Source organism: Athene cunicularia (assembly GCF_003259725.1).
Source record: "Athene cunicularia isolate RWA chromosome 10 unlocalized genomic scaffold, athCun1 chr10_part1, whole genome shotgun sequence".
Lineage (NCBI taxonomy): Eukaryota > Metazoa > Chordata > Aves > Strigiformes > Strigidae > Athene > Athene cunicularia.
The window spans coordinates 21,409,197-21,432,814 of NW_020799112.1; the positions used below are offsets into that span (position 1 = coordinate 21,409,197).

At 35.9% G+C, this 23,618-nt stretch overlaps 1 protein-coding gene across 1 annotated transcript in view; it reads right to left on the bottom strand.

The window, feature by feature from the left end:
• The window catches only part of WDR72 (WD repeat domain 72), a 100,922-nt gene that overhangs the window by 58,458 nt on the left and 18,846 nt on the right, over window positions 1–23,618 (bottom strand). Inside the window, exons 12-13 of the mRNA XM_026856205.1 lie at window positions 23,381–23,576; window positions 12,057–12,262 (exon numbers count right to left, since the gene is read on the bottom strand). Coding sequence (XP_026712006.1) covers window positions 12,057–12,262; window positions 23,381–23,576 — 402 coding nt within the window. The remainder of the gene's footprint in view (window positions 1–12,056; window positions 12,263–23,380; window positions 23,577–23,618) is intronic.

Here is a 23,618-nt window from a genome sequence, read left to right on the forward strand (position 1 = left end):
CTTACTGTGGCCCCCAAATACATCAAAACATGCCATTACCTTGGAAACAGACGTACCACATAAAAATTTCATGGGAAGTACAATTCAAGTGTTGTTCTACCTAGCTGCCTAAAGGCCTTTTTCCACTGGGATCCAACTTCTTGTAGGAACGCTATTCCACTTAAAATATACACTTCCATTAGCTGGCAGGGATTCCCATACTGTTTCAGCTCCTCACATAGACGTACTTTCTCCACGCACCAGCTTTCTTTACCAGATGCATTCTATTGTAGGCTTCGTGCTAAAAACAGATTTGACAAGAATGGTCTTGACATTCATTTTACATAAAGGAAATAAAGTGGCAAAATCACAAGGTAGATTTTTAGAAGGCAAACTAGACTCAAAATACACTTAGACGTCACTTCAATACCACAGAAAATTGCTCAGTTGTTACAGCGTGGGTAGTATCAAATTCTATGAAAAATAAGTCCTGAAGTGTGAAACATTTTTCTACAGACTTTTGGCCTTCTTTTCTCATTGTTCTCTCCCTTTATATCAAACTTAACAGGATAAAAGTGACAAAAAATTGGCCCCAAAGTTCCCAGTGCCTGCAGAGTGGCTCACACTGCATAAAGCATAGATGTGATTTATTCTGCTGGTTCTAATCAGGTTTTTTGGATTTTTTTTTTTTTAAATTATGTAATATTCAAGGGGTTTGTGTTCCTTTGAGCCTTCTCTTGTGAGAGTATATTTTGATTTGTTAACATCAAACAAGTCAAAAGAAAAATCAGTGCCCTCCTTGATCCACTACTTGCCACCTGCAATGGCTCAAGAAAATATTAGACAGAAATTGAACAACTTATTTTTAGGTGAAATTTTAGTTAGATTTAGGAAGGTGAAGGTGACCTTAATTGAAGTATTGTCAAAGCAGACTAGAAAACTCTTTCACTAATGGAAGCTGCACTGCTTCTGAGTTTTTTGGGGTGGGAGATTTTCTCTCTTTTTTTTGTCTGAGGCTTTTGGCAGATTTATACTTTTTTATTTTGACAGTCATGAGACCATCAGCTTTTAATATAGGCCTAATACAACAGCATACTTAAGTACATGATGAAAGTCTATCAGAGAAGCAAGACTTCCATTTTTAAAAAGTTCATTATTAAATATATTTACTCCAAAGAAATCTGCTAATTTAATCGGTAGAACACCACCATCCTACTGTCTACTCATGTGTATTCAATAAAGAAATCCTGTGAAAAAAGGGCATGTGCTTCACCCTTTCAAACAAGTAATTTTAAGCAAAATCCAACACGGAATCATTAAAGCCACTGTGTCTAAGAAGTTTCTTGATATAATGATTTCTGAAATATCACAATGAAGTTTGAGAATACAATATCAATATGCTTATTTCAAGGAAATTAACATTTTTGTCATCTGTCTTTGCTGCAATCTGACCTTTAACTACACTACAAAGACAACAGAAACTTTAAAGCCCATTTACATGTTTCATGCACTTACTGTACATTACCTCTGTGGTGATCAGCAACACTGACAATAGATAGGATTTAAAAAAAAAAACCCAAACACTAAAATGTGAGGAAGCTCAGTTAAAGAAATGAAAGAAGAGGGTGGGGCAGTAGAATTTGCCGATCAAAACGTATGGAGGGCTATGCATTTTCTGTGTCTCTATCTTACCAGTCAACGGGATGTCAATAGAAGTTCAGAGCTCATAACTTCTCTCAGAACCATGTCTCATCATTACTTTGGATCTAGGCTCACAAAAAAGAAGTATATCACACAGCTACTTGCAAAAGTTCTTCAGCTACTCCCACCCTGTCTCTTACATTTGTACTTCATGGAGCTGGAAGAACTGTTTTACCTAAAGCATGGCTACCACACCTAGGAGTCTTTAACTTACCTTGCCAATGGCAGCTCTATTCTATGCTCCATGATGCTTTATTCTTGATGGTAGGAAGCAGTTTGGGGGGGATTTTGGGGGGTTTGGTGTTTTTTTTTTTAAATCCAGAATAGCTTAGTAAATGTCATTACTTGCATGGATAATTTTCCTCCTTAACCTTTTTAAAGAACATAGCAGCATTATATATAACATATATAAAATAATTATGTTTTGGGGACATGCTGGCTGATGCTCTCTCACCCATAGTTTTGCAAAATAGGAAACCCATCATTGTCTCATGGAATTGTCTCAGAAAACAAATACATAAACAATGCACAAAATGGCTGGCACAGTGTAAATTAAAGCATTAAATTCATTTCTAAATCCTCTGAGTCCTCGGTTGCTAGAGATGGTAGTCGATAGTAGTAAAAAAAAAAATTGCCTCCTTGAAATGTGCTTGGTGGACAGCAGCTTGATGATTGGCAGCACAAATAGAAGACAAACGAGAAAGCCTTCAATCTGCAGCTGATGCACAGGAAGAACATGGGGAGCTGAGTTTACAATAGAGAAAACATTACCAAGCTAATGGCACAGGCAATCATTTGACCACCATGCATCTCTGATAGCAGCAGGGCATCCATTTTCAGTTAAGTGTTAGAGTACCTTTTTGCTTTCTCTGACCACTGCAGGGGTAAAACAACCTAGTGCGTGAAACCCACTGACTGGTAATAAATTACTATATTGGATACTTTTTGTTTTCTTTCAGCAATGACTTTACTGTGTATTCCTGCTATCATTACCAATTAAAGTGGAGATGGTGTTAGCAAGCTATATCTAACTGTATATCAGCCCCTATGCTCCAATTGCTTTGGCAAGTATCACTGGGTCAAGAGGCTCCTTTGACCTTTATCAGCTAAGTCTCTCTGACCACTCACTATTTGAAGCAATCTCAGCTGAACAGATGGACACTTTTGCAGACTCTATAAAGCTTAGAATATAAAGATAAATGAAACTGTGTTTGGGGCTTCAAACTGGTTTATGAGCATAAAATATTGTTAGCAAGTGCCACAAAAAAATCTCAGATTTCCAACAGCACGTCTTAAACTTCTACCATGAACACAGCACCTCTTTATCTACTCGGAAATTGTATTTTTTTTTTTGTTGTTGTTGTAGCTTCTACAGATAAAAGTAAAAACTTGATATAACCTACATGTATAGTTAGTACAAAGTCACTTCTGAATTTAGAAAGCCTAATTTAATTACTTTAATCATTAGAAGACAAACAAGAAGAAAATTTAAGTCTTTCACCGTGACAGAGCAGCATACAGCACGCGATCAAACAGATCATCCAGTGGAAGAATACTAAACCAGCTGGATACTACAGAGCATTCAGAGAAGGCTTGGACCTTCATTTCAAATTGCCTTATCTTAAATTTCTTAAAAGCCCTCACTCTAAAATGATTGCACCAAAATTTTAGTCATACAACACATATGAGAAAGCTTCAAATGCCCTAGGTGATGCTTGAAGAACTGGTAATAATTAGATATGTAACCAAAAAATAATCTATTGTTCACCAGTAACATTGAATGATCTTTTGTTTGAGCTAAATCACATCAGCAAACCTGCCTCGTTAAGTTCATAACCTTAAGTGACAAATGCGATACAGGCTTAACTAGATTTAGTGTTGAAAATTTTTTAAATTGGACAAAACCATGGGATACAATTTTCTTTCTTTTTTAAGCCTGAGTTGGCTTTCAGAAAAATAAATTCCAAAGAGGTAAAATTCTGATCTGTGTCTTTCTGCAGGATGTCACTGATGTTTCATAGAAATATTTTTGTAGTCCTTCATTCTGATATCATGCCAATTCAACTCACAATTCAAACCCATTCTTACTAACAACGAACCCACTGCCATTTGCAAATAAACAGCTGTCTTATTTTCTCTCTCATCTGAAAAGATGAACGATCCAGGATGTGTGCAAAGAGGCGTTTCGTTAAAAAGAGTTACAAATAGCAGGTATATAATTGAAATAGCTTTTAAACATACACCATACGCCATCTCTAAAAGAACAGGCATAGGAAGAAAGAAACCAAATTATTTGTTGCACTTCCATCTCCACGTAAAGATCATATGCACCTTCCAATCCAATAGATCCTATCAACAATCCACACAGGCACACTCCTATGTCTAACCGACCTACCTCCTGGGGCTCTAAATTTAGGGGGAATTTGAACAGTTTCTGTCACCGAAAGTATCCACAGCCTCCCAAAGCGGGCAGACAGGGCAGGCTTCCCCTCTCCAAAGCTATGCCCAGGGGGAGGATCAGAGCAAAGGTGTTACTACACCAAGGCCATCCACATTCCTTACCTTCAGACACTTAGGCACAGGACAGAGGATCCTCGAGAGAGGCATTCAGAACTTTGCTTTTTTATTCACTTACCCTTTTCAAACCTCAAGACTCACTTATAAAGAACTAAGTGTAAAATCCCTGGAGTCAACAGTGGTGCCCCAGCTTGCTTTCACACGCAACCTGTGCTCAACCTGCGGCTTCACCATTTGGACAATGCAGTCCCAAATTAAGATGTAAATTCATGATGAATTTTTCCATGTGAACTAGTTTAAACCGCTTTGAACTCGCCTTACATTACTTTTATTATATTACTCGTTACAACTCTGGTTATATTACTGAGGATGCCCAAATCCTCCTAAGATTCCATATCCCACACAGAAAAAGCTACAATAGCTTTGAGTTACATCACCAATGTTTGTCTGTTAATTTAACTGCAACGTAAGCAGAGTCAACCTCATTCCTTCCAACACTATAACTTTTCTCCCCTGCTTTTTTTTTAATCCTAGTGGAGAAAGTCAACGTCACAGCACTTTGAACAGCAATTGCGGCATGACTCTTGATGAGGTGGTGGCACAACGTAAGTAATTACACCACCAAGTCTTCAAGATCAAGCTGTGTAGACTACGCAACTGGATAACCTTTCCTTTGTATCATGTATGGAAGGCCACCATCAGGCAGACTGTTGGCCACATGGATCTAATGGGTACAACAAATTTTTAATCATTCAAGGAAAATTGCTAACACATCTATTGCTCAGTGTAGAGGTCTGGTATGAAAATTAAATGTTTCTGATTTTATTTTTTTTTTCCATGTTCACCCTGTCTGTCTCTCCATCACAAATAGGGAACTTAAATTTTTCATTGATTTAATGCAAGTCTACATATAAAAGTGATCCTGGAGTGGCCTTGCCCTTGGCCTTGTTGAACTCCATGAGGTTGGCACGGCCCCACCTCTCCAGCCTGTCCAGGTCCCTCTGGATGGCCCATCCCTGCCCTCAGCATGTGACTAGGAAAGTCTCACAGATCTGAATTCCTGTTGACAATTTTATTCACTAAAATAATACTAATTAAACTATAAGAGGCCAGCAACTTAAAAGTTTTGTGTTAATCAACTTTCCCACTCTAGTGTAAAGATTCCACCATCCTCCTGTCATGAATGGTGAAGAATTCTCGAGAGCATCACTAGACAACATGAAAATAGAGATGTTATAAAAAAGATGTTGTAATTTATTTTAGAATTATTAGATTAGCTAGAGCACATAGGGGAAAATCAATTAGGCTGACCTACAGAAGAATTCACATTTTAGGGACTAGAAAGTAGTAAACAAAATGTAAATAGGAAAATTCAAACAGTGTATGACTCCACACCCAGAACTAAAAGAAACAATGGTAAGTGGAGAATAAGATATCATGAACAGCACTTCAGTAAGATAGAAACTATCTTACTCTATCCATAAAGATATGTCCCTAAAAACCAAAATACAGACATTGCTACAGTTTCCAAGGGACAGAGAAGGAAACTGCAACTTGACCACTGAGGTACCAGGGAAGACTAAGAAGAGGAAGCGGCTACGTTAGCTTCAATAAATGGTCAATGTGAAATAATTTATAAGGACTATTGATATTGACCTTTGATTTATTTCTGGTAGGACACTGCAATAGCTTCTGCAGCTTTAGCACAGGGTCCTACTAGTTGTCTAGGCATGGAAAACAAAGATTTTGTCAGTCATCGTCAGTATAACAGAGAAAAAAGGTTTCTATAACTATATAGAACAGTGTCCAAAGCGTTGAAATAAATAGTTAAGGTTTATTCCCAGATTCCTATCAGCCTGTTTTACTTACTATCCACATCTGCTAGAGTAAAATGTGCCACAAGATCACAATGGCAGCTTTTTGCTTTCATTTTGCTTTGAGGCAATCAATGGAGAAAACGCTGGAATCAAGAAATTCTTGATTTGGTGGACCAATTCAGAAAAAAACTGCCGTAACTTTGAGCAAAGCTGACGTGGCCCAAGCTATCAATGTCTCTCAGGATCACGATGCCTTTTAACTAGTACCAATTTATTCTCATAAATCTGAAGTTATTACTTCACTGTACTTATGTTGCTATCTTGGTCCCTTGAGAAAATACTTAATTGTGAAATATCACAGGAAATGTAGTACTGAAATACTTTGAGTTACTGGAAATATATTCACATATATACACCTTCGTTTCCTCACTCATTTTCCTATTATACTTAATTAATACGCTACCAAATATAGCTTCTGAACACCAGTCCCAGTAAAAAAAATAGATATACTCTAGCAGTACAAGCATAAAGATTACCAGTTTTAAGGAGAAATGTTCTACTATCTGTCTGGCTTTGCTCTTAATAATCCATTTCATACAAATGACAAAGATCCACAATTCTTTATACTACTACTCGAAATATTACAAAAGGGAAGAAATAAAAGGAATCCATGACTAACATACCACTGTTTATGGTACCACTCCCGATTTTGTATTTGATAAGTATTATTTCATATTTTGTGCTTCTGACTTATTTGCCTTTTTCTATCAATTTTTCCATCAGTAAAATTTAACCGGTAGCGATTTTTCAGACTTCCAATAACAATTTTGTTTTCAAATTGCATCCTTTACTATACTAAAACAAATAATTGCTGTTGTCCAATAGTCTTCATATTTTATTCTGTGCAGCAACATAAAAAAGTAGCTATTTCTTATATTATTTATAATTTCTGTACATTCTTTGTTCTTAATTCAAGCAACTATAAAAGTATAAACTTTGCCTTTCCTACTAAGAAAATGCCTCTGTTTCAGAAGCACCTTACCCCTACATATTTTTTTTAGAGCAGAATATGTATGCTATTACTTAAGTGAAAAATAATTTCTATAGAACTAATACCAGGTATGTCAATTTTAAGTGTTTAAAATGCATTTGCAATGTTATAGTAACTGGTACTTAACTACTCTGGTCAATTATTTCTAATAACTGCATAAATCAAAACAAACTTTTAAAGATCCTGTGTAAACATTATTTACATTATTTGGATTTGGATTATTTAGATGTTTTGACTCTGCTTTCTACACCAGACAGTAATGTCCAAAGAACACTATTTCAAGAAATCGTTGAGTGAATATATCAAGAAAAAAAAAAATTCATATGTAAATGAAAACATTTTTTTTCCCTCATCTTTGTCTTGGCTTATACACACAGTAAAAATTTCCTGTTTTCTGGCCTAGCTCTTCAGTAGAATAATTCAGCAGTTCAAAGTTTAGCGATTATCGCACAAATTTTAGAAACTGCTCTTCCTCCAACATTTGTACCAGAAGAAGCTCTAATTACATTATTGAAATCGCTAGAAATATCAGTGCATGATAAATATCCGAATTTATGGATATAGGATTTATATCCAAATTATTTAAGCTGAAAAGCTTGGAAACTTTCTCACATAAAAGGTTTCTGGAACATGAGGAAAACAATACTCAGACATATCCAGCTTTTTAAATGCATCAGTGAAATTCTTCATATGACTCACTAAAGCATTTCAATTTTCTTTTTTAAACCAGCTTTTCACACAGCTCCGTTTTTCAGATATAGCTATGACTTAAAGGTATAATGAGAGATAGTTCCATATAAACACCACAAGCACACAATTTAGTGTGTAGTCTATTGTAATTAAGACCAGTGATTCAATATCTATTGCTACTGGCCAGGTATCATAGCAACCTTGTATCACTGAATACTGCTGGAAAACTGTTCAGCACCAGCAAGACTATGCTTCAGGAAAATCTACAATGGCACTACAGATTGTCAACATCTGTGGGGGTTGTTACAGGGAGAACAACAAAGAAATCGGCTTTAAAAAACCCTGTGCTTAGAAAATTGACAGGGATACTACAGTAGCACTACAAAAAAAAGGAAAAAAAATACAAAGAGGAAGGAAAGACGATTTTTTTGTCATTAGTTACATAACTTATGCACCCACATCCTAATATCCATCCACATAAGCCGAGAGTTGAAATAATGCTGCATTACCACATTGTTTATGTATATCCATTTTTTTTTTTTTTTTTTTTTTAACTACACAAAAGCACCATTCATCACCAGCATTAATCTGAAAATAAAACAGACCCACTTTTAAAATAATATTTAAAGTTCCACAAATGAACTCTAGACAGTCTTGTATAAATCTGTAAAAAAAAAGAAAAAACAGGTTACTATGAACAAGAACCCAATATTGATTTTTCTGCGGTGCAGTAAAGCATCTCCATTCTATTTGGCTGCTGTCAAAGCCACTCTTTAACAGCTGGAGTCAAATTGCACTATTTACAGCAAGAGCCCTTGTCAAGTGGACCATAAGTATTCTAACAATACACTATTCAAATGGCACTTTGCCACACAAATTGCTGACTTGATGAATACCCTATGTCAATGACTAAGGCCAATATAAAAGTTTCATTTTTATGAGAGGTTTTACATTCACATATTAAGTAAAGCTTTCTTCAAGAACTATTAAGCTATATATTTGGGGGTCTTTTGACATTGAAAATAATTAAAATCTGTTTAAATATATCAAGGGGATTTGACAACATTAATATGGATCTTGTGTTAACTGCATTTGTCACACTCATCTGTTATTGGTACTCCCACTGGCACGTGCAGCACAATAAAAGAATTAAAATGGTCAAAACACCATGAAATCAAAGCATTCTGCTTTTGTATCTGTGATTTACATGATGACAAATCTTTTGAAAGAAAGCCTTTGAAGCCAGACTGCTATGTGAGGATATTTTTGTTCTTTCTTCATAGGATGAAGTAAAGAAAGACCATTACTTTGCAAATGTTAGTCTTTAATATTAATGATAAAACAATTTAATAATAAATATTAAGAAAAATGCTGAATCTTGCTTGCAATCTTCAGGTGGATCATCTCGTACAAATTAAGGATCACTCACAAGTATAATACCAACAGGACAAACCAGCTACCTCTCATTTTTTCTGTTACATAAATCTCCTGAAATTGAACTCTTAAAAAAAGAGACTAAAATTGAATGTGTTGGTTTATTTGTAAACCAGAAAGGTTTTAACAATTTAGTGGGTTGATAAATTCCTAATACACAATTTGCCAAAGAAGCAAACTGATAATGAAATACTTATTGCACACATGCATACTGAAACCTTTTGATCATCTCAAAAGTGTCACGATAGCTTGATCTGCCTGGTCATTACATGCTTATCAATATGATACGGAATGTTGAGCTCCGATATTCACAGAACTGTCACTAATTTCATGGACTTCAAGAGACTATTTCAAGATGCTAAAATACAATAACCTAAATGAGTCAATATAGCACTTTTTGAGAAACCTTAAAAAAAAGTTTCCTGCATAAGAACTAAGAATAACAGTGGAGTTTGTAACAAGCCTTCATTTCAGCAGTAACAAAACAGTGTTAAAGAAAGCCCGAGCTCCAGGCTCCTTTTGTGTAGCCTGCAGCGGGTTAGTGGAATATCATTAAGGGGACCTCATTGTTAGGCTCGTCCTAGGTTCAGCTACACCCTATCCATCTAGCCTCCAGCACCTCCAGCACCCATCTCCAGAACCCGCTCTAATGGGGGTGGAGGTGGGAAGCAGCCCAGGATGTAATGGCTAACAGATTTGGGATGAATGAAAACTGGTTTCCCAAGTATAGAACCTCATTCGTTTGGAAATCAGACTAAAATAAGAGGACTATAATGACAAAAAAGGTGAAATTTAAAAAAAATAAAAATTAGTTTTTACAGTTATAGAGAAGTCTAAGAGATATCAATAATACTCAATAAGTTCTCATCGGAACAAGATAATTAATGATCAATGTTTAAACAAGAAAATGGAATATTTTATTGAGAAATCAGAGTAGCCAAGATGTACGTCTGATGAAGAAAAGCGCTGTAACATATTACAACTCCGCTGCCACCTATTGTGATATTACTTCCAAGTTAAGATCATAATAATTCCCAAGCATGTTAAACACCACACTTCAAAATTTACCAGAAACTATTTTCCCACATTCTGTAAGTAGCACATATTCTTTCCAACCACTTTGTTAAATCCCTGCAATTATCAACTTAATAGGTATGACCAAAACTACACTCCAAATACAACTACTACAACTTTTTCTGTTGTTCTTTAAAAAGACAAGAAAAAACTATTCATTTTAATAAACTAAGAGTGAGATCAGATTCTGTGTCGATGGCCAACTAGTGCACCATCTGCCCCACAACATGCTCAGCAGGATTATGCTCTAATAAGACTTTTCAGAAAATGGGATCAAAAAGAACTTTAGCAATCAGACTAAGGTTAGTAAAAGGTCACAGATAAATATTAAGAGTTAAAAACAACAGTCATTATAAACTCAAAGTTATATGTAAATCTGTGGGTACAGTGAAGAAAGCGATCAGATAAGAAAATTCAAGATGAGGACTTGGATTAAGCCATACTTGATCACACAAAATTTTGGATTATACACTATTTAATTTACCATCATTAATAAAGCCAGAAAAAGGCCAGAGACCTTTCTGAAGGCTGTTTCCACATGTCAGTTGAGGGAAAGAGTATTTTTTTATCCTCCCATACATGTGGGAAAAAAATTTTCATCTACATTCAGGCTTGAGGAATAGCAGACATGACTTCCTCTGTTTATTGCAGCAGATAGAATTCCCAAAACCCATTAATTAAGAAGTGGAAAACATGAGCAACATTGAGGCCCTATTCTTAAGATACACTTGTGTCAAGAATTCAGGGAATATATTCACTCCTGAGGCAAAAACAGGGGTTTTGGAAAAATCTGCATACCATTATCTTCCAACCTGAATAAGGTAACACCTAATTGAATTTGTGATTGCATTAAATTCGAGACAGTTTTAATAATTGGTTTTACATTTAGCAAAAACAGGCTTTTGAAATATCTACAAATCACTGATAATAAGATAATATATCCAGGCCACAAACAAATAGAATGACTATTGCATTTTCCACCTTACTTCTCATTATACGGTGTCTCTATACTCATTTAACAGCACATTAATGCTAGTTTTAGTATGGTATTTCTTTCTATTGTTTTTTCAAAACAAAAAGAAAGACCACATCCTTTCCACGAGTCATAATTATTTGGTTTAACGACTTTTGTAAAAAAAATGTTAGATAAGAATAAGTACAGCGCCTGGCCAAATCTATCCTGAAGACTCTCATACCTATCTGCAGCCAGGTATCCCACAAGGAACATCACCATCCTCTTTTGAACTAATCAGGTGACAAATTTAATGCACTAACATAAATATAAGGCACTTGCAGTCTGTTCTGTGATAATATTAACAGAAAACAAACACCCAATAAAAACTAGCATTGAATGACAACAGGAGTCTGCGGTTTCACAGAAAAGCAATAATGGGAAGGACAGTAGCATTGTACCATGATGTGCTTTTTCTCAAGACATATAATAGATCCAAACTAGGAGGTTCAATTGTTCTGAGGGTACTGCTAATAGATCCAGTCATAAACCAGAGGCATAAGGAAACAGCGTCTAACTATGGGTGCTAAATGTCTGGGAAAATCCTTCTGAGATCATCTACCGGTGACCTTGCATAAGGCACTCCTGTCCCCCAGCTTCCCCATTTACACTGTGAAATGGCATTGAAGGCATAAAAACTGAGAGGGGCTGAAAAAGCCTTTATAAACTTAAAATCAAGCCTCCATGCCATTTACACGGGGCGACACATCAGCGAAGGTGAACTAGTAACCGATTTGGATCACAACTCATTGCTCTTAAACACTCTACTCTCCATTCTTACCTTATCTGAAGATTTTTCTGTATGAGTAAGACTGTAAGAGACCGTGCCGTGCTTATAAGAGCTAGAGTGTTTGTATCCAGCACTTTTATTTCTTTTTGACTCTCGAGATACAGGAAGTAGAGCATCTGCCACTAAGTATTCTGAATCCTCAATGGAAGTAAGAATCATTTTTGCTGTTTCACCTGTTTCATGTCGTTCCAGGGTGCCTAGAGAAACACAACAGAAGCGTTAATTTTTTTTCAAGTAACTATATTATTACATATTTCAGTGTAAGTATCATAGTATTAACATAGTACATTTCATGCGAGCAGATAGATCATGAAACATTTACAGATCAGCCAACTAATTCCTTATTTTCTGCACCTTAAAAAATGTCATTTTAAGAAGGTCTATTCTACAGCATTGCTATATTTTAAAAAAAAAAAAAAAAAAAAAAAAAAAAAAGCAGCTTAATTTCTAAAGAAATTACTGCAGCAAGTACCTTACATTCAGGCCACAATTAACAAGATTTTTTGTATAATGTGTGAAGTCAGCTGCAGTTTTCAAAACCAGAAACAGAAATTCAGAATACCACTTGCCCTAACTCTGTTCGAGTCATTTGTTTTCTTCTCACAAAGCCCTCAAAGAGCATTTATATCATTAACAGTGTAAACAATAACACATTTATGTAATATTTTAGTGCTGTCCTCTAGTGTTCTAGACCACAAATAGCAAGGCAAAGCCCAAATTTTTCTTTCCATTCCTAAAAATGATCTTTACCCTCTGACAGACACTTTAAACACCTGAATATATTCCACGTAGCTTAGTAGTCAGGAATATGGACACAACGTTTCAGAGACCATTTCATCACTTCTGTGGTTGTAGGCAATACAATTCCTGTAACTGTTATACCCAGTTATATTATTTTAGTGATAATATTATTTAGTAATAATTTTAGTAATAGTGCTTAATTTATAACATTTCAGATCTAAACTGAGCTTAAACGTATTTGAAATGAGCTTCTATTATCTACTATACATTTCCTATGGGATTTGAACTCCTAAGAAATTGCTGAAATGGCATGTTTCCTACAAGTATCAAAGATAAGAGACGTGTGAAGGATTTAAAAAGTATTAAATATCTGCTATAACATAAAACGTCTTTTCCCTTAAGTTTGAATTCTTTGTAGCCTCAAGTAATACAACATGAATTTTCCCTTTCACTGCTACCAGAAAAATTGTGTAACATTGAAGTTCTATCAGTAACACCTGCTAAAAATATTGGACTGGGATTGAGGGATCTCATACGATAAGTGTTTGTGTGTGTATGTGTGTATAAAATCTCTTCATCTGAAATTATTTTTCTGAAACTCATCCATTTCTGTTCACTGTAGTATCCCCTCTGTTACTTATATGGCCAAGAGTCTTTGCATTCAGAGCAGAAGAAAGTAATGCAACCTATTTTTGTCCCCTACCAAACCAATCGAATACCACGGATTACCACAATATTACAATGAAAAAATAAGGATCAGCCCAAGTCGTTTTTAATGTGTCATTTTCTTCATCCCTCCCCAGGATCTGCAGCCAGTGCCAGGAATCATTACAGAACTGAATAATTACTGGGAGGAAAGAAAGTTGCCCAAAAATCTTTACAGTTGGACTGTCTACAAATACTTCAGAACAATACCGGTTACAAAACTCCCAACATTGCAACATGTCATGAACACACGAACTGTATTAGATGCCTACAAGGAAGGATTATACAATTTATACTAGATGTGAGCAAACACACGTTCTGAAAAGTATTACAGGGTTTGCAAAATTAAGAAGTTCAGAAATAATATGGTCACTCAAACTAACACTCTAACACTAACACTGGCCTCTTTATACATGCAATGTAGTCTTTCAAGCTATAAGCATGTCCTGTTTCCCCACAGAACTCCCTCCACCTTTCAGAAAAAAGAATGAACAGAAGTCACCAAGGAAGAAGTTGTCCTGCTTTACTGGCAAGTACGAAGGACTAAGCTTTCTCTACTACCTTCTGCGGCACGTGAACTATGCAGGGAATATTTCTGTGTATATACACACATATATATCCATCCCTGCTTTCTGCATCACTTTTGTCTGTCCAGTTCACTACTGGAGTACTCAAGTGCTTCAGAAAGACTGTTACCATAATAGCCCTGTGAAATTACTGGGGATCATGTTATTTTTATGCGCAAGGATCCAAGGCAGAGCCTACAATAAGTTTTTAATAAATCCAAGATTTTGGGGGCAATGGTATTAAATTTCTAAGACTGATTATACATACTCTTTAGTGTTAGACAGAACCTCAAAACAGGTTTAGATCCAGATGCATCTATGAGTGTCTCACCATCAGTCAAAATTCCTCAGAGCCAGACTATTCTGTGGAATAATCTTGTCAATATGTAGTTGATCACAATAATTAATTAAGGCTACCATATCGCAGTGGCTAAAGAAGATAAAACCACGTTTCCAACTAAAATCAACCTGAGTTGCCTGACTTTTTATCCTCCTATATATGCATATACACAGAAGAGTATATTTAAGACACATCATTTTCCATATATCAGAGCTTCTTCCCTGGCAACAGCTTCAGAGCCAAGTTTTCAACTTCTGATTGAAGGAAAAATTTTTAGTTGAAAGAAAAATAAACAGACCAGAAGAACTGGCAAAGTCATGGGGGCAGCAGCATTTCACCTTTGAAGACTGTGGCCTTAATGGAATAAACAGGCAGTCTTGATATACATGAAAGCAAACTGGTATTTTATATATTTTACACACCATATCTTATTTTCAACTGCTGACAGATGTGCTTCCACGTATTACAGACTTATGGATGCAAACTGAGAAACAACTGAACAGGCTGTGGGGTTACTGAACACTTCTGCTACCTAGCAAACTCTAAGTGTCAGTATCATGCCATACCAAGTATATAATTTTGCACACGTACTTTGAAGAAGAGAAAATTAACTTATCAACCAAAAAAAAAATCCCTTCTAAACTCATACTAGGCAAACAAATACAATTCAGCCTCTCATGCAGAGGAGTTACAATTTTTAATTTTTTTTAAGCACATTTATAGACAGGAACATTGAACAGGAAACAATGTCCTGGACAAGCAGTTTCGTTTCTTACTGACAGAAGGCTATGATATAATAAAATATCAAAAACGTAGAGTTCCATCTTTAAATCATTTAGATATCATTCATAACAGATATCTCAAAGCCATTACAAGCAGCACCTTCAAGAAGGTGATTCTTTTTTAAAAAAAACAGTGCTTGCTTGCATATACTACTTAATCATAGATCTGTGTGTGTATATGTACAGATTTGCACATACGTCTGTAGCTGTGATAAAAGGGCACAAAGTGATAGGAAACTGAGTGCAATGGAAGGGGCTGGGTAATAATGAAAGTATTACAAAGTATTTATTTCATCCAGTGTACTTTACACTTCTGAAGAGCCCAAAATACTGATTTGCAGAGCAAGTAGGTGGCAGAGATAAAATAAAGGAAGAGTTCTGTATTCTGTGATTCCTGAATACATCTTTAAGAGAAAAAAAAAAAAAACAGGGAAGGGGGGAGAGGGGGCAGAAAGATGGAGAAACCTGTATGTGTGAAAAGGACATCCTGACTACTGCAAACAGTCAGAATACTGGGGCAGGGTGGTTATTGTTCCAGAAACAGTTATTTCTTTGGAATATGTTGTCTCCAATTTTAAAGGAAAATAAAAATAGTAAGAAGAGACACAGCCTGTACATGAGACTACAGGAGAGAGCACAGAAATAAAGACCACTCTCAAATCTGAAGCATTTTAAACACAAATGAGCCCAAAAGCTCTTGACTGGGGATCATAAAACAACAATGGATGAAAGGGAAAAGATGAGATTTTCTACATAGCAGCAACACCACGGCTATGACCCCCTACTATACATACAAAATACAAGAAAATGAAGTCTTTATCTCTCTAAAGCTGTGACCATGGCAACCAAGTCTCAGGAACAGACAAGAGTGGAGTATTTCACTCTCCTGGGCAGCTCTAGACCACCAGATGTGACTGGCTAGAGACGTTACAACATCTTATTCTTCTTCTGGACCAAGTACTACAAATTGTGTCTCCTGATGTTAGCACTGTCCACACAGTTCTTCAGGTTCTGCTCTTACTGCATGATGCATTTCTACTGGGGAAGTCACACATACTACCCTGCCTGAAGACAAGGTATTCACCGACACCACATGACCTGTCATATCATCAGGCTCCACTGCTCTCTGTTTGCTGTCACAGCTGAAGTATTGAAAATCTTCAATATCGCAGTGCTGCTGTGACCCAGTAACTCAGCTGAATCTCACAGCATAACAGTGTTCTGTGAATGAAAAATGGCTTCAGAGTTTCTTTTATTTCTAAAGAGCATACAGTCAAGAACAATCCTTTTCTTTACACTAGAAGCCAAAACAAAAAAACTCACTTTTCAGAATGAGTATCATATGTGATATTAGTTGGTTTATTTTCTGTCAAGATCTTCCTTTCTGCAAATACCTTTTTCATCTGAAAAGAAACTTCCATCCACTTTATTCTATGTTGTTAGAGTCAGCAAACAGAAATTTTATGTTCCTCATCAGAAGATGCCTGAATTTTACAAGTCTACCATTATGTTCTGAGACAGTGGTCAAGCACTTTGCTTGAAATATTTCTGCTAACTGCTAGTGCTACCACTCTAGTATCAAATGGTGCAAACCAGATGGAACAAACATTGCATTAAGTATGCATATGTATTTCCAGCCAATATCAAAATTAAATGCAATCTAGCAAATAGAAATGGAATAGATCAAATGAAGCCAAGTTTATTAAAATCTATTAATCTTTAAAAGGATATTTTTCATATAGGAGTAGATTTAACAATGGTGATGCCCTGTGACTACAGCACTGTATACAGCAATATGTAGAGTGTCCTAGCAGACACTGATTTTTGCATTTGGAAGAATTCTGGAAGGTAATTGCTGTACATGACTATTCTTCAGCACATACATTTTCAGAAAAGCAGTAGCAAACTATTGTCAGAATATCCTTCAGCTAAAGAAAGCAATGAAGATGAATACCGAGAAAACTACTGGAATATCATATATAATGCAGGTTTACATGTGTAGGTAAAAGCATCAGTTCTCCAGTGCAGCCAGTCCTCATCTCAGGATTTCTGCCGCAGACACAACACCCCAACAGGACATTAAAACTCCCCTTGCTCTCTTTCTGACTCCATCTAACCTATTCTAAACAGCAAAGGATAATAATCCTGTAACAGGAATTGTTGAGATACAGTAAATGTGCTACGCTGGGCTGAACGGAAGAAGTGGCCAGCTCTGAGCTTGGAGAGATGTGAGCAGTTTCTGCCTATCTCTTTATTACCATCTGAAACATGGAATGAGGCCGAGAATCTGTCCCTTTATGTCTGGAATGAACACCCTCTTCTGTCTGACTGCACTGACAATGTCAATGAGTTGTCATTTGCACACTGTTTAATGTTGCATTGTGTCAATTGTTTAATGTTACAGTACTCTTGGCCCAGTAAGTCATCTCACCTCAGTTCAGCAGTGCACAGCTGGGTTAAGTCACTCCCTGCAGGTTCTCCCTTCCTCTAAGGATGCCTCTTAAGCACGAAGGTGTAGGGGGGAGAGAAATCAAGAAGATCTCAAGCCATGTGGTGTCTGCCCTGACTGTTAACGTTGAAGGTCAGACCATGACCTAAGAACAGAAGAGCTAAATCACCAGAGCCTTTTTGCAACTACGAAAACCTCCAGTCAGGGGAGATACAAGCCTTTCACAGTCTTCAATTTACTGCTCCTAGTAATGCAACAGGGTTCTTAATATTTGAGCCATATTTTTCTTTTTGTTGTGGCTGTTGTAGAAGTGATCATACATATGAACTTGACTAATGTTAGACACTGCATATTTTATGGAGGGGTGCCAATGTCATTGAAAGCCTGTTTTAATATACTGATACATACTTTTTAAATGCTTGAGCTAAAGTTTTCTATGCTTGACAGCTACCATAAGGTGGTGGGATATTTTTTTGTGTTGTTGTTTCTAAGCAAAAGTGTTTCAAATCATTTATCATTCATATTAAACTCATGAAACTTATAGGTGTTTCATAAAAACTTCACACCTTGAAGTATGGACTCAAAGCTGAACGTTACACTTCTGTGAAACACTGTCAATGCTGATGTCTTGTTCCCACCACAGTGAAAATTTTAACTGAAGCATGATTTAGTTTTTCCGTTTGCTCAAGCAAGGGAGGTCTACGCAGAATCCATCCCATATGACGACAGAGTCAATCTTACTACAGTGAATGGAAGTGATAGTCTTTCACTTACCTCTATTAAAAAAACCCCAAGATATACACTTAAAAAATTATGTGTCAATATCAACATAATGCTAAGCTTGAAAAGACAGGTAGTAATAGCAAAGAAAATCTCTCAATTGAGGTAGCAGGCACTTTTATGCACTTCTCTGGTGCACTGTATGCGTTAAAACATGTTTTTTAAAGTCACGTAACTTGTGGAGCAGACTAAGGATAACTGCATAGAAAGCACTCTCATTTTGAGGATTCCTGCTTTGCTTAGATGCAAAAGTTAGAAGCCAAGACAATTGTACTGCCTCTGCACTTCACAGGAAAGTGGCAGAAGTACTGTTACTAAGCACTCAGATACTGAGATAACCAACATGGCAAAACATTAAAAAAAGCATTATATTCAGAAAAGGATTCAAATAGGTCAAGCAATACACATTAAGTAGTGTGGATAAACCAAAATACTATATGGATATGTATTTAGTAATTGTCCTCAAGATTACAAAAGGTAGATGAAAAGAAAACTCAGTGCACAATTGCACAAATCTAATCAGTGCTATTAGATCTGCACAAATGGTCTTAACATCTGAGCTTTTCAAAGCCTAACTTCACAAACTTTTCCTTCAAACACATATCTCCTAAATGTAAAGTTATGAAGTTGTACTTAAATAGTCTGGTTTTCTCTTTATTGTCATCTACAGCAGTTTCAATTTTATGTAGATAACTTTAGCTGTGTCATTAATTTTTTTTATTAATTTAAATGGCCTGTATGTGATTAAATGGTACAGAATAGTAAAAGATTGTGGATCCACAGAGATGAGGATAGTCATCAAAAAAAGAAAACGTAGGTCAAGCAGGTCCTTTACTTGATAAAAAGCTTATTATAACATTTATAATTAAATATCATCTTATGCATTATGTTTACCAGCAGCACACATCTCAAGCAGGGTCAGTGAAATCACCACTGCCATTAACAGAAATACAGATTAAATACTAAAAATCATTATGATCACCACATGTCTTGTACAGATAGTAAGTACTATGTGGGAAAAAAAACTGCACTGAATTTGAAAGTTATATATGAATAGTTTATCAAAACTGTTTTGTAAACATGTGTTAGATATTTTAATCAGAAAAAATTAATAGAGTTTCTTGTTCCTGAAGGACTGGATCATCTTTCAGATTATTCAATGCTTTTGTAAAATTAATAAATCAGGGTTTGTGTATAAAATCTAATTGTCCCTTTGTATGTAAAACACAAGATCCCCTAGCAGTGACACATCACAGGTAATAATGCAGTAAGACAACCCCCAGTGCATTCAGGTAAGCAGCCTGTAAAACGATTAAGCCATCACGTCTTAAGCTGAAGTGCAGTAATGTTCCAACTGATCTCACAGTTCTTTTGCCTTAGTATCTTACATACTCTCTATTCAAACTATTTCATCTGTCATCTGAATGACTTAACTAGACATAACCTTCAAAAACATGAGTAACTACACAGGTCCACTCTATTATTTATTGATGATTTTGACCTTTTCTAGTAAGGATTGTAAGCATGCACTTAATTTTGACTGTACAGGAGATCTGACCTCAGCAGAAACACTCTTTAGGCATATGTTTCAAATTTCCTCTGTGTTGGTGCTAGTATCATGTAAGAAAGTTCTCAAAATTTTACATTACCTGGCTAAGTATGAAAAATACAATGTAGCCTGTGTAAAGTTAAGTGTGCATTATTATGATAATTGAAGAAGAATTTTTATTAAGTGACATTATTCTATTTTTAAACTTACACCAAGCATGCTGCAAAACAATAAAACAGAACAAGACTTGCAAGGCAAAACACAGTAACAACAAATTAGTAGATGATTCATTCTGCAAGGATGATGAACTTCAAGGAATAAATTCATATTAAGCTAGTACTAATTGAAAGACTAAATCTACCTCTGAGCACAGAAAATTGCTCTTTAAAGTTTACCCATTATTTCCTCACTCTCAATACATATTAGATAGAAATGTGGCTCTGCAGACACACTACCATATGCTGTATGCAGCAAGGAAAAAAATACTGATCCTTTTATTATATGTCTTATCATACTGGTATTTACCTTTTTAAAAGAAGCAAAGATACCAACTGCTTAGGAAAATGTAAAAGTAATATAGATAACAGCTAATTTCCTTATTGAAGTAGATTGCAAGTGGTGGCTATTGGAAGAAATATTCTGCACTTTAATTAGAATAAAATTTGTTATTGATTTTAATATTTTTCTTCTAGCACACATAAGTTTGGAACATATCCTGTACACATACTACATTAATATTCCAAAAGTATTATTAGATCAATATCTATTGTCATGGAAAGATATTCCACTGTAATGGAAAGTTGCTGTATCCATATATTAAGATTTAGGCAAAATACATTAAACTATACAGATATTAATTCATGGTTTCTGTATTTTCTATATCACCACTCACATGCATGTGCAACAACATTTAAACTTGGAACAGAATAATTTTGCTTCATTCTGTAAACTAAAGGATTAAAAGGACGGGGTCCAATTTAGCTTATTCTAGACCTGCAATAGCAGCACACAATTAGCTTTGCTTCCCTCCGCACCTGCTTTAGATTCCCTTTGAATTCAGGGGGAGAAGATACACACTTTGACTTATTCCTAGTTCCTCCTGTTCATTACAAAACTTAACTGAACTACTAGCTCATAGGTAGAGGTCTTAAGTACAGATACAAATCTCATATTAGAGAAGGTAGATTCTACCTGAAGTCAACTGTACTTTTGGTGTTTAACATATTTCAACATAAACTATGCTGAAATGCCTATCTGTTTGGAATAAAGGCAGCCCACTGTACTCAGACAATTAGCCAAAGATACCTTATTTTAGATGGTCAGTGGCAATCTCATTAAGAGCAGGTACAACATGCTGTACACAAAGTAATCCTGGTTTAGATTTCATCTGTGTGACGATGTTTCTCCCAACCCATAAAATGTAAAAAACTTATTATGAAATTTCTAAAATTTTTAGAAATTCAGAATGCTTTTTGAAAAAGTGCGTTAGGGTCTGTCATAGGAAATCAAGTGACATCATCCTCTTAACTACCTGGGTGAAGGACAGTTTTGGAGCTAAACTGGTGTAACAAAGACAGTCACAGGTAGTGATGCCCCTAAACTTTTGTAAAGCCATCTAACAGAATTAGTGCTGACTCCACAACAGTATAAATATTGAAATATTCATGGAAATTCCTTAATCCACAGCCTGAAATTATAAACAGACTGGCTGTTTTCCCAGTTATCCATTAACTCTAGTACAGTAACACCGTTCAGTTTTTTTAAACTGCAGTGATATACGAGTGTGACACAAAATCAGGTCGTCCACTGGCTCACTTAAAGAGGCAAAGCTACAGTCATGAAGCTAACTGCATAGCCAGAAAAAACACAAACAAAACAAAACACCTTTTGACTACAGAAACAACAAAAACTCTACCTTACGTCCATTTCCATAACAAAATTCAAGGCTACCACTCAGACTTTATCCTATTTAACTGAGTCAGGGAACATGCTCAAGGTAACTCTATAGGCAAGCGGTACGATGTATGCCTGCCTGCTCCTTTGCCAGCAGATGAAAATCCTAAGGAAAGGCTGCTGTGCTTCTGCAGAGGTTTGCCTGTGATGCTGTATACATCTCCCCCACACATCTGAGCAATGCTTTGTCTGCCTGAGTGGCACTGAAGTATCTACATAGCTCTTGATCTAGGTCAGGCCAATTTCAAGGATCAACACCATGACCTCTCGTTTTCTCCCGCAATACAGATATAATTCAACATTAAACCAACTACAGTATATCCTAACAGGTTTTCCCAGCCTGGATGGCATCTTTTAGTTACCAATGTATAACATGAACAAAATAAAATTAATTTATTACTAATACAACAAATAACTGCATCCTTTCTTATGTTCCAGCTGTTCCTTAAGAGGTGGTGACTGTAGCTCTCATTCTTGTTGATATTAGTAGCAGAAGATACAGAAACAGCAATTAAAAAAAAAGTTTAACCACCTGCACCCTTTCTGAATATGTAACATAGATGAGCAGTGGCGTCAACAGGCAGCACTTTTACAACCAAAGGAGAGACAGCTAAAATACACTCTGATTTTTGTCTCTACGGTACCATTACAGCCCTATGCTATTAAATGTCACTGATTTACAAATAAGTCACTACAATTTAGCGTGAAGTTATCTAGCTGTATTAAAGTTGCATCTGAGATGTAATTCTGTCCCCAGACCCTTAACTCTGGGCTGCCTTGGGCACTGTATAGAAACTATTAGTTCTTCAGTTGGGGTTTTGTCCTAGCATCTCCACGAAATTAATGAGTCATTGCCCATGTTAAGTACACACAGCAGCACTGAATTCACTCCATAATATTTACTGTCCAGAAATCTAGAAAAAAAATTATTGAATGATTGTTTGGTTTGGTTTTGTGGGGGTTTTGGTGGTATTTTCTGTTTGTTAGTTTTTTTTAACTAAGGAAGAACCTCACTGCATTACGCTGTGGGGATAAAAGTATCCCCGCTGTCAGGAGTTAACTGAAAGGCACACACTGTTTAAGTACTATTTAATCCTGCAAGATAACTTTGAGCTGTGCAGACCTGGCCTTCTCTAACACCACACTCTGAACCACCTTTTCTCAGGCCTACACAAATAATTTTAAATCAACAGCCTAAAGTTTTAATTTAGAAGTGACAGAGCAAATTATTTATCAATTACTTATCCCCAAAAGTTTGCGTTATTAGTGACGTACCTTCAACTATACGAACATTTCTTGCTTATTTATATAAACATTTACACTCTCTAATTAATCTATTCAATGTGTTAGTATTTCTGTTTTGGTCTTCTACTAATTAGGTTTGTACAACATCGCGTGACAAAGAAAACTTTAAAAGAAAGCGAAAGAAAAAATCTTTCTCTGTTATTACCTGTTTCAATCTCCCAAATATAAACTGAATCATCTTCACATCCAACAATTAGCAGATTTTCAATAGGGTCAAATTTTATTTTCTTCACAGGAAACAGATGCTTTCTGGCATGTAAGAGACATACTCTCTTCTGAAGGTGTAGAATTGCTACTGAGTGATCGCTGCAGACACAGCACACTATGCTGTGGTCTTTTAACTGCAAAACAGGAAGGACTTGGGTTTTGACACTGAAACCACC